Genomic DNA, 12464 nt, shown 5'->3' on the forward strand with positions numbered 1-12464 from the left:
CTTGTGTGTGTGTGTGTGTGTGTGTGTGTGTGTGTGTGTGTGTGTGTGTGTGTGTGTGTGTGTCACTGTGTGTGTGTGTGTGTGTCACTGTGTGTGTGTGTGTGTGTGTGTGTGTGTGTGTGTGTGTGTGTGTGTGTGTGTGTGTGTGTGTGTGTGTGTGTGTGTGTGTGTGTCACTGCGTGTGTTGTATGCATGATCATGACCTCATGATAAACCTACTTCATTAATCGCAATCGCAAAAACTCACCCTGACTAAAATGAAAAGTGCGTAACAACTTAGCTGCTAATATTTTAAAATTTGCTTAGATGCACATTTACATACACTGTCAGCACATCATATTAGTAACATGACTATAAATCAAAAGTTACCATCTACCCAGCCATTAGCGCTAATACACCTATGAAAAAAATATTACGTTAATTAATCGAATTACGTCAATCAACAGACTGGCATGGAATACGAGGTGAACCTCACTAATAAGAATAATTAAATTAGACCCTGTCTCCACTAGCAGCTAAATGTGTTTAGAAGTTGTTTAAGCGGCTTAGCTTAAACACGTTTACAATTTGGGCATGTCTCCACTAGCGTTAAAACTTGTTTAACCCTAACCTGGTTAGAGGTACTGTAAATCCACAAATTTTCGTATGCATTTTATTTTCGTATTGTTCGTACAACTCCTAAATGTAATAAATTAAAATGCGTACTAAAATTTTTCTTTAATGACAAACTGATATTACTAATAGCAGTTAGCAATGTTGATGATGTACTACAACACAATATCTAACTAAACAATACACTGGTTTTACCATGACAGGAGACCAAAATGAAATTCTCTACGTATAACACGTCCAGTTTGCAGTGTTATAGTGTCACTCAACTCATACGCATTGCGAATCGATTGAACGGTTGACTTTGCGATAGTGTGATCTAGGAATTTCTCCAGACAAGTGCATGCCTTCGTTAGCCCGCCTTCGTCAGTCCACCTTCGTCAGTCCACATTCTTCCGCAACTCGGGCAATGGTAAGCCTAGCCTTACAGTAGTATACGTGATACTGCCCTCTTTTCTCCGCTTAGCTGGCGAGTTATCTCGATCCAGAGCTTCCTCTACACCGTCGTTCGCAGCTATGATGTCGTTTTGATGAATCCCGGATGTCGCTCCATTTGGGTTGAATAGCCATGATCTATTAGGTAGCGGTACTTGTTCTATTTTATCTTTCGACGTCAGCCACACATGGATACCACTTTGCTTTAGCTTAGAACTTATGAATGACGAGTGACGCGACGATCACATGGAATGAAACAGTTACCGTGCTGGTGTGTGCTAAGATTGTCAGTAAAGCCTGTACAAAAATAAGATGCATACGAAATGTCTTCTGGTCAAATGCACGAAATTAGATGAGTACGAAAATTTGTGGATTTACAGTAGTTTAGTTCAAGTAAATAGGTTAAGTGTTACATGATTGTAACGCTTGCCAGAGTAAAGATGGAACATCAGCCATTCCACTTTCTCATAATTTGCTGTATTATCCTACAATTATAGCACTGCATACCAACGTAATCTCAGACACTGCCATCCACGAGTTCTCATAATACCAAGTCGATAAGTTTCCAGACAAGTGTGTAAAGGACTACCAAGTATAGGTGGAGACGCTTCCCTTCCAAAGATCTCTAGTTCTAAACATGTCTCGCGGTAATGGCCTTAGACTTCTTGGCATTCATGCCATCAGATGATCAAAGAGAACGCCTGAAAACACTACTGCACGAAATTGATCTGTTTCCAGTTGTCAGAGTGGTATACTGTTTGCTGCCTTTTGATATTGACCATGTATGGCATACCTATTTGACTGGCTGGACCTAATCTGCAAACTTAAGCCACCAATCAATTCGTACTGTAGAGTCACAAATATAAGCCGCACTTAAGTATACGCCACACTTTGAATATAAGCCGCGCTAGCCCGCCAAAGCCTTGCATAGTTTAAGCTGCACTCAATTACAAGCCATGGGTTATGTTCAGGTTAGCTCAGTGTTGTCACATGTATGCGTGCGCAGCACATATTGCAACATCATCTGCGGCACTTGCCAGCAGGTGCCTTACCGCGTGAAGAATGTTGAGCACAAAACACAAGAGGTACTCGCTTTCACTCAAACTCTCAACTTTTCCATTCAAACATTCAGACTTTATTTTGTGACTTTACAGTATATGTGGTACAATGTAACATGTACATAGGTAGTCCTTACTTGTACAGTAGAACCTCGCTGGTCCGTACAGCCTCGTGCCAAGCTCCGTTCGGATTAGTGAATTGTTCGGATTATCAAAATGCCAAAACGAGTAACCTTGGAAGTCCAAACTTTGCCTCGGACACCCAGACCACTACCGCATTTATGTATCTCTACACATAGCCATGTTTGTGGTAAAGGACAATGCTGCAATGACTACATATACTTCTAAATAACATGATAGTCAGGATTTAAAATAGTTAGATACGCGCATTTGCTGAAAACTACATGCTGCCCAATAGGATCTGGGTACGCAAGGCAGAGCGCCCAAGGTAATTCGAATTAGCGAGGATTTGGATCAGCGAGGTCCGGATTAGCGAGGTTCTACTGTACCCTCTATGTACCTACCAATGACAAACTCCACATGCATAAAAGCCACACTTGAATATAAGCCGCCCAAAAGCTCAGCTCCTTGCACATAAGCCTCAGCTTTATTTGCGACTTTATGGTAATGTCATTGCAAATTGCAAATTGCCACTCCCACCAACACTGGCAGGCCACGTGGCCAAAGGAGTGGGCGTGACATCAACAAACATATTTTAGTACTTACCGTCCAAATTCGAATACACGAATCCACACCGCCCGTCGCCAACGCATTCCCGCTCCGACTGAATCGCACGCACTTCTGAAACGCTCCCTGATCCGAGAAATCCGTCTGCCTCTCTACGACCGTCTCCAACGTCAGCCCGTCCGCGTGCGACCGCGACTCCTCAGTGCGGCGGCGGCGTCGTGCAGGCGAGCCGGTCGATTTTTTCGACGACAATTTGGCCGCCCGGATGGCCGTCAGACGGCACGTGCTGTCCATACCGATTGCTACATACGTCTGATTGTCATCGACGGCCGCATTCATCACCGCATGCTGTCCGACGTCGATGCGATCGACTCGAATGCATTTCAGTTTTTTTCCGGACTCTTCGACGTTGTAGATTTCCTGCCGGGAGCGAAGAACGGGAGAAAAATGGTAGAAATATACGAAAAGTGTTCCTAAAAAGGCCTCACCAATACGTTAGGGACTCCAGTACGTGCTTGCCCACCTCCTCCAGCTGCAAATAGACGTCCGTTGGGGCCGGCAAGGAGAGCATAGAGAGGAAAATCGGTAGAAAATAAATTCGAAGCCGCCATGAGCCTCGCTGTTCGGACCACCGCAAGTAAGCACGTGACTCGAATATCACGAGTGTTTCTTGCTCTCTGAGTAGCAAACGAGAATTGCGATGCTCAAGACTGTTGCTGCATTTTTCTGCCTCTTTGCGTGTGCATTCGTATCGGCAAATGACTCCGACATGCCAAAGCCCTGCAATTCCGACCGGCAGTACGAGGCAGGCGTGCAGATAGTAAACAACGAAGGAAAGGTGAGCGGCAGGTCGGGATTGATCGAAGGCAAGATGTCCTACGATGCCGACAATGAACGCGTTGCAACCGTCGGCTACAACTATCACCGCGGCCTGTGAGTTGTGTTTAGCGGTTTCCGAATGCTGATTGGTTGTTGCTGCATGACGTCATCGTTTGTAGACACATTCGTTTGCTACAAATCTTCGGTTCGAATCTTGCCTACGTCATATTTCTTTCCAACAACACATGCAAGGTAAGTAATTTAATAATTAAAAATTAATTTTAATTTTTAATTATAATTTTAAATTTTAAATATTCCTAATTTAATTTAATTCATTAGAAGGAAATTTATGGCACCAGTCATATACTCAAACCATGTATTGTCTATATGAATGTTTTCAAGTATAAATATTGTATATATGCAACTATATCAAATTCCTTTTAATTAAATTAGTTGCAATCGTCACGTGATCCTTGAATCATGTATGCTCAATACAAATGTTTTCTAATAACAACAATAGGAAAATTACTGTTAATATTAGTTGTCATAGTCACGTGATTAAGCAACTTATTATCACGTGATCAACTTGCTGTAACCTCAGTGTATTTGTGATAGGCGAGTGAGATGGTATTTCCATTGGCACCTTCTGGGGTGCCAAGCACAGCAATGTTTGTCAATTCATACCTCTTGGGCAGTATGTCACATGGATTTCGGGTCAATCAATGGCTTTACACGTACAAATCTCTAAACAAAAGTGACGGAGGTAGCACCCAAACACACTCGTTTGACCGACTGTGAAATATCCATTTTTATAGATTTAGAAATGAAAACTTGGAATGGTCATTACACAGACGAAGGCTGCATTCCAATTCGATATGAAATATTTAAAGGCAATCTGGCTGTACCGCCGAGTGAACGAGAGGAGACACTCGAACTGTTCTCGATATATTTTTCAAACTACAAGGCAGGAATCGCCGACCACAGTGTGTTTGATGTTCCGGCGAATTGTCCACAGGAGTCTTCTGATTTTCTCTCGAAAGAGGAAGTTATGGAATTGTTCTCGTGAGTCTTGTCTGTCACTCTGACTTAGTATACCTACTGCTGCCTGCAAGAGCAGGTGGCAAGAGTCAGACTGTTGACTTGCTGAAGCAATATGCTTTAGCAAGTTTTCCTACGTTTTTTAGCCATTTTCCTAGCTATGTAGTGTATGTAATACTGCTGTATATATTTTAGTCACACAAACAATACAACACTATTTTAATTAATTAATGTTCATTGTATCATTAATATCAACAACATGCACATTTGGTCCTGACTATCCTTTACCGACAAACTCAAATCTCCCATTTCAAAATGATAAAGCGTGACTATCTAATTATATCTACAATGCAACATCATACCTTAGATCAGGAAGGTCCATACAAATGCGTCAATCAGAGAGGCAGACAGACCATATCACTGTTCCTTCTAGTTGCATGTCATTAACTTTAAGGTATATATCACACCTCCCTGACCCATTACATGTATCTAGGCTCAAGCACATAGTGGCCATACCCACATACCCACAAGCCAGTGGTGGATTCGGGATTTGCTAGGCGATGAGGTGCACGAAACCGAGTTTTGTGAGTGTCTTCTAAAACAGTGAGCTCTAACTGGCTGAGTGTAGCGATTTTAATTACTGTAATAATTATATAGCAGCAGAATAGTTGTAAATTACCAAATGTGTGTTCTGAACAAGGAGACGTCAGAAAACAAAACCTAGCAGTCTAGTTTTAATTTCTTAGTAGTCAAGAACCGTCTTGGCCACCTAGCAGCAAAGCATTTAAATGACATTATAGTCAAGATGGATATCCTTGTGGACAAAAAATTAATGTAAGTGCATTGAGTTGATCCTGTGCCATTGTTGTCCACAGCACCAACTTCACGTACTTCAGAGATGAGTTACCTCTCTAAAGCTACACTTGCAGTTGCGACAGGAATAGCAAATAGCAGCTAGTTTAGATGCACGGTAATAGGTCAAGATGTTTTATAGTTGTAAGACCTTGTATAGGCTCAGATTCGAAGATATAGTTGGATTAAAGTATGTATCAATGACACATAAATTCACTTGAAAGAACGTTTCCCCAAGTAGGGAGCATGCGCCACCAGTGTCTTGCCCCAGTATCCACAGCCGCTTATGCAAACTGAAGACAAAAGACACTTACCACCACATATACAATGGTCACACACACACAAAAATGGACAAATGTTAAGCCCTCCACGTCTTTCAAAGTCGACCTTGAGCTCAGTTGCGGAGATAGCTCCCCTGCCTCTAGAGAGAGGGCAGGGCCTCCATGCGCTACGTGGAGTCTTGGGGCCAGCACTACAATCCACCTGGAGCTTGGCCAGAGTCATCCAGGGGCACTGACGTATGACGCAGCTCTGGGACTGGACACCAAGGCCCACACGTACCTGTGTGCTGCATGATGTTGCTGCCAAGCCAGCGGTCCACCCCAGTCAATGACCAGGTACTCATCTATACTCCTGAGTCGAGAGAAGCAAGTGTGGGTGAGTTTCTTGCTCAAGGAAACTGCGACAGTGGAGCCTCCACCAGAATCGAACCTTCAACCCTCATCACAGAATACAAGATCCCGGATGTCATCACTAATGCTCTACCAACTGCTCCACCGCAACCCCACACAACACAACACAACACAACACAACACAACACAACACACACACACACAAATGCATGTGTACAATACTCCATTTACTAAGTCGTAGCAATAGTACCAAGCCATACAATTTTCAGACCCTCTCAAAACAAGACGAGATTGACAGAAGTCATGTGGATACCACCAGCTTAGGAACTAATTAGGCTGTCTCCACTTGTTGCTTTAAACATTTTTAAACTCTAAACATGTTTAACTAGACAGCGTCTCCATTTGTCTATTTATTCCGGGCTATTAAAAGAATTATTGGGACTTTGTTGTACTGCACGAATTCATTTCTTGTGCACCAGACAGTCAGAGATCGTCTCAAGAACAATCAGAGACATAAGTCTCTGTCTTCGCTGAAATCGCTCTCTCCGAACACTCTGCATCAGTCTACACTGTCTCTGACATTGCCTAATTCTGTCTTCTTCCAATAGTCTAGAAAGAATGAGAAAGAACTAACATCCATCGTCTCGGAACGAGCGTTGCTATCACGTGACAGTTAATTAAACCTAAACCATTTCGTTAAACCACCTCTGAAACATGTTTAGCAAAAGCTGTTTAGGTTTAGAGTTAAACAGGTTTAACGCTAGTGGAGACGCAATTATTCTTAAACATGTTCAGACTGAAACAGATTGTAAACATGTTTAAGCCCTAGTGGAGATGCGCCCTTAGTCGTATAACACATGCGACTATGTGAGGATCTAATCAGGCACAATACCACTACCGATCATCTTCAAATATCTCTGATTATTCAAACCATCCACTGCATGTACATACGCTAACAAGAGCAACATACAAGGCTGTCCAGTCCTTTGAGAATCGGGCTAGTGCTGCTTTTGCAAATAATCCATAAGGGTATGAAGCGCCGCACTTTCCTTTCCGTAATCCTACAACACAAACAGAACAATGCACGAGGCGACATTGACATAGTAAACATAAAGGTGTCGGCAAGAGTAAGTCTCAGGCAGATTTCCGGAGTATAATCTGGTGAATATTCCTCACTGTTGATCAGAAGAGGGAGCCCACCAGAATCATCACAGACCAATTCAAACACAGACTAATCCAAACACAGAAAACACAAACAAACAAACAACATAAAACACTTCAAGTAAGTTGCTAGATAGCGTTGATTAATTAAAACTCCCACTCACATACTTTGCTTGTCAAGTTTGGAAGTTGCATGCATAAGCAAGGGATAGTAAACGTCTAAACTATAGCTATCACAAGAGTTGGCATTAAAATGTTGCCTCTGTGCCTTAGCAACTTGCAGCATTGACGTTATTACAATTTCTGTTCGCTTATCGTTCTAGATCCAAGTATCCAAGACTGAGAATGATGGTGGAATTCAGCAAGCGTTTGAAAGACAAACGTGCCTTTAGTGAAAGGTTTTGACTAGTGCACTCAAAATCACATACACTCTGGTCAAGGAAGAAATCTAACATTTAGTTAGAGCTATACCCCCCGAGGTTTGGCTGCATCGTGCTTTAAGAAGTGTGCATTGTTTGGTGACCAAGTACTGGTACCGTCCAGCTTCACTGGTTTGTCTGCTAGCGCTGACATCAGGTGCACATCAAACCACAATCTGCTCAGGTTCATCCTCATTAAGAACAGCAAGCAACCAAGGAGACTGAGTCATCCAATCTGCCTTGTGCTTGCCTTTCTTCTGTGAGCTATTAACCTCACTCAAGTTGGCGATCAACTGCTGCCAAAAAGTTCATTGACATTTCATTACAGAAATGTAACTTCGTGGCATAACAAAATGTGCAAGCACAGCCAGACACTGCACGTCCACTCTCAGCATAGCGTGGAAAGTTTGGAACTGCGAAGCAAAGTAAAGTGCTACATCACACGTTCACTCTCTAGTGACTTCCCTGAGACTAGCATTCCTACAGCTGCAAATGTAGCACACAGTCACTGTAGAAAGCACCAATTAGCACTAATTAAAAGAATGAGGTGTGAAAATCTTAGAGCTTCAATCAAAGTCGGGGTTGGGGACTTACTCAAACCCTGGGGTGATAATCAAGCAAGCACGGAATTAAATTTTCAAATACTGATACACAAAATGCTTTCTTTCTCCGTTCCCTTTCTATCATTGCAACTACGTTGGGCTCACCTTTACTACTACACAGCTGCAGCCAACAATCTTCCTCGGTTTTCCGTCTTTGTCGATTTTGCACAAGCCAACCCATTCTCCAAGCTTCTTGTTGTCATCAACCTTCATCAGTGGGATGCTGTGCTCAGCACAGAGAGCCTCAACCAGCTTGGTGTACATCGGTTCGTTGCAATTATTAGCCAAGACACACAAATGAGCTTGACGTCTAACAAAAAATAGAAACACAACTATAGTATACTGTATTTTTTCGAATAACTGCTGCAGCATTTATTTTTGTTAATACTTCCAGTTGCAGTGTTTAGTTATTAGTAGCATCTGAGGAATCTTACTGTGAGACAGCTAACTGGGAAATATTAATTAAAGGCAACCAGAAAAATTTTGTCGTCAAGTAGATCAACCAAATAATTCAGATTTCTTACAATAGTTACGTATATAAGCTCTTATGCCCTGTCCACACTGGCAACTGGATCACGATTCGACCACAACGCTGTCCACACTTGCAATTGGATTGCGATCCGATCACAATAAATCCAATCCACATTGGGAGGTGGTTTTGATCGTGATCCAATCACTATAGGTTGAATTCAATTAGAAATAGTGGGCATTACCCCCACGTATAAATACGCGTGTAGTTGGAACATCTAACCCTCCTCACTTGTCTTTGTTCTTGCCCACCTTACGTTGCTGTATCAACGCTTTCCACAAGCAAAGAACCCACATATACACATCAGTCATCCATCACGTGATACCAAAAACGAGGCGCAGGTATCGTTTTCAAAGTGCAGTGTGGAAGCGCGCTAGCCCGATCAGATCGTGATCCATTCTGGTCTAGTGTGGACAGGGTTTTACACAAACTTTGAAAGATAGCGAAATATAAACGATCCAGTTCAAAGTCGGGGCAGCCAATTTGTAAGTCAGTCGATTCTTTGTTTGACCATGTATGCTAAACGAAGTGTGGTGTCTATTGAGTTTATTAACTTGATTAATAACACTTTTTGTAAGTGCTAAACAAGAAAGACGGTTATTCAAAGGCTGTGTTTAATCTAAGAAATGCTCTATGGCAATATCCTACTATGAACTACTTATAACATAGAGCAAGTATTCTGCAAAACTATTTCAATTCGAAACCTAACAAGTAATTATTATTGGCTACATGAGACTTGACATATGAGACATCATCACATCAAATACCTAGGGTATGTACAGTACCATAGAAGGCTTTTCACTGAGACAGACTGAGTCACACTAAAACTGCAACGACTTACTTGTCAAGAGCCTTTGCGGCCTCATGGAGGCCTCTCGCTAAGCCGTCCGCGTGTAGGGCCGTCTTTAGAACTTCTTGGAGAGCAGTGTTGACGTCCATACTGCTTGCAACTGGCTGGGGCACTTCATCTCTACGTGAGACAGTTACAGACCTTCAGTGCCTACCACATGACGACGAATGCTCTGACTCAAACTTACCCTTCCGCGTCAGACATTATAGCTCAGCGGACGTCCTCGCTACAATTGAAAATAGAGACACACGATTAGCGTTTTGTAAACAATAAGATGGATAAGAAACAAGACGATTCAAGCTTACACGTACATGACACGTTTGCCGGAATCACGTGATTATCTTGTACTCATTTATATCTAAACGTTCTCTCGCACGTGACCTTACCAGTTGACTCGAAACAGACTACACTACAGACACAAAGGTGCTTATGGGCGGTTAGCTAGTCCTTGTGATTCTAGCAAGCTGTTTACAGAGCTGACAGCATGCCCAGCTGTTAAACAGCAGTACAGTAGTTTAGTTTTTTTTATTTTCCAATTATTAATTAATTAAGTATACTACATGTAATGTTGTTGAAGGTTGCTTTATAGTTGAATCAGTAGGCCACACAGTCTGCATCCAAGCCTACTAATATCTATAAGTATACCAATTATTGTATTATTACATTATATTCTATTATTGTTATTTAGTGGTTACAGTCTGATCCTTGTTATAAACATCTAGCAGATACTGAAAATTATGGCGTCAGTTGGAGATACTGCAGTTGGGCCATCAAGAGATGATATTATTGCTACTGTAAAATCACAACATGGTGTTATCTTCTCCAAACCTGCAGTTGTTTGCCGCGGTGTCTACTCGGGCCGAAATCTCCTGGCACTCAACAGCCACTTCTCACCAGAATTGACTGATCATCGTGGTTATCTTCCAGTTGAATGGTGGATTATGTCACAAACTCCTGCCCTGAATCCGATCCCTAAACCAGGAGAAGGCATCACACAGCTCCATCTCTTAGATGGCACACAACTCACCCTCACAGATGCCATATCTCTTGCAGGTGACGTTATAATGGGAGACTATGCTACACTCTGGCCTTTGACTAAGGTTCTCGATATTGGAGGTCAGCCTGTTAAACCAAGCTTTTCAGACAAAGAGGAAGTGCCGCCGATACCATGTCATGTCCATGCTGGACATGTGAAGGATGGTTGCTGTTGCCCTCCAGGCAAATTAGAGGCATATTTCATACCCCCACTCAATGTGCCACCTTATAACAAGGACCTGGAAGGTGAGGTGGTCATAAGATATGGACTAAAACAATCAGTGGAACAAAACGAACTACTTGGATGTCTGTCTCAGTTTGGAGAAAACGATCGTATATACCAGTTGATGAACGTTGATTTTGTACGGCCATTTGAAAGCTGGACAATTCAACCAAAGATGTTGCATGCACCTGGACCCTGGCTGACATTGGAAATACAAACACCACAAGACGATTTCAATTTGTTAGGATGGCAACTTGGCCAACGATTTGACTCTGATGAAGCTCGTCTTGCTGCTAAGAAAGACACTCAACTTCGTGGATTAACTGATGAAAAGGCACTTCTTGATGAAGCAATTGACTGGGATGCCAATAAAGACCCTGATTTTAAAAAGAAATGGCACACCAAGTGTGACATATTGGAAGAAGGAGAATGGGGAAAGAAGGTGCAATTGTTTTACCACAAATTTTATGGCGAAGGTTTCATTGTCAATTCTGGACACAAATATGTAAGTGCAGAAGACAGCCGTCCTCGTGCTGGTGTCGTATGGAGTGGAGAAGGCACGATCAATATGAAACACATCAGTCATAACGATTGGAATTCTCGAGAGTTTCTACTGACACCCAATCATGAAATGACTATCGACAATAGCTCTGGTTCAATTCCATTGATGGTATTTACCATCTTTCCTATGTTACCATGAACCTTATGGCTTAGACAAACTATTGACTCGTGTTTGTTTACTGAACAAGTTTGCATGGAATTGGTTGATTACAACTTCTAGTTTTCACAACACAATTGTATGAGGCAAAGCATGACAAGGTCACTGCACAGCAAAGTTGCTTTAGACCTAGCAACATTTGCCCAACTCAAGTGGTCGTAGCAAGCTCACAAAATGTGAATGGGCTTAATGGTTCAGCACAACAATATGCATTAACAACTACCAGCTACATATTTGACTTCAACTTCCAGGCCATTCTCAAGGAATCTAAGGTTACCAGTCCCTGTTCACGTAAATATCTATAGTCCAAGTATATGCAGGTAGAGTTGCACCAATAAGGGTATTTTGGCCAATATACCGATGATTGATATCCAAGCAAAAAGCCCAATACTGATAGCCAATACAGATATCAGATATAATTATATTTTATAGAGATAATCATTGATGATCATGTTTACAAGCCCTGCAGTATGTGAATCTTGTGTCCTCGGCCATCTCGAATTGCTCGATCCCAAATGGAGAGTCTGTTTCTTTGCAGACATGCACGCAACTCACTAACAGACTGGCTACGCATGCGCAACCTATTGGTGCACACAGCAAGATTTACCAGATTCCAATATAAAATCATATGCCCTATATCGGCCGATACCCTATTCGATTATCAGTGCAACTCTATTGCAAGACTTCACATACCAGATAAATAATTAACACATAATCAACAGTTGGGAGATATATCCTACCCAGCCATTTAAAAAAATCGCCAACAGACAAAAGCAATAAATCTCTTCCGTGGACAT

The 12464-nt window shown here is 42.1% G+C and overlaps 4 protein-coding genes across 5 annotated transcripts in view; 2 read left to right on the forward strand and 2 right to left on the reverse strand.

The window, feature by feature from the left end:
- Positions 1–3427, reverse strand: part of LOC134183717 (prolactin regulatory element-binding protein-like) — a 6276-nt gene extending 2849 nt beyond the window's left edge. For both annotated transcript variants that reach the window (XM_062651313.1, XM_062651314.1), the window contains exons 1-2: positions 3278–3427; positions 2829–3209 (exon numbers count right to left, since the gene is read on the reverse strand). In XM_062651313.1, coding sequence (XP_062507297.1) covers positions 2829–3209; positions 3278–3400 — 504 coding nt within the window. In that variant the 5' untranslated portion in view covers positions 3401–3427. The remainder of the gene's footprint in view (positions 1–2828; positions 3210–3277) is intronic.
- Positions 3428–3489: 62 nt separating this feature from the next.
- LOC134183718 (uncharacterized) lies at positions 3490–4904 on the forward strand. Its single transcript, XM_062651315.1, has 4 exons — positions 3490–3722; positions 3788–3860; positions 4224–4371; positions 4424–4904. The coding sequence occupies exons 1-4, from the start codon at positions 3490–3492 to the stop codon at positions 4672–4674; spliced, it is 705 nt and encodes a 234-aa protein (XP_062507299.1). The 3' UTR covers positions 4675–4904.
- Positions 4905–7029: 2125 nt separating this feature from the next.
- Positions 7030–10059, reverse strand: LOC134183449 (small ribosomal subunit protein eS12-like). The gene is made up of 5 exons (XM_062650985.1): positions 10003–10059; positions 9879–9917; positions 9683–9811; positions 8418–8622; positions 7030–7191 (listed from the first exon to the last, which is right to left on the reverse strand). The coding sequence occupies exons 2-5, from the start codon at positions 9893–9895 to the stop codon at positions 7129–7131; spliced, it is 414 nt and encodes a 137-aa protein (XP_062506969.1). The 5' UTR covers positions 9896–9917; positions 10003–10059; the 3' UTR covers positions 7030–7128.
- Positions 10060–11838, forward strand: LOC134183448 (uncharacterized). The gene is made up of 2 exons (XM_062650984.1): positions 10060–10114; positions 10414–11838. Exon 2 carries the CDS (start codon positions 10429–10431, stop codon positions 11647–11649), a length of 1221 nt encoding a protein of 406 aa, XP_062506968.1. The 5' UTR covers positions 10060–10114; positions 10414–10428; the 3' UTR covers positions 11650–11838.
- The last annotated feature ends 626 nt before the right edge of the window (positions 11839–12464 follow it).

Source organism: Corticium candelabrum, chromosome 8, assembly GCF_963422355.1.
Source record: "Corticium candelabrum chromosome 8, ooCorCand1.1, whole genome shotgun sequence".
Classification (NCBI taxonomy): Eukaryota; Metazoa; Porifera; class Homoscleromorpha; order Homosclerophorida; family Plakinidae; genus Corticium; species Corticium candelabrum.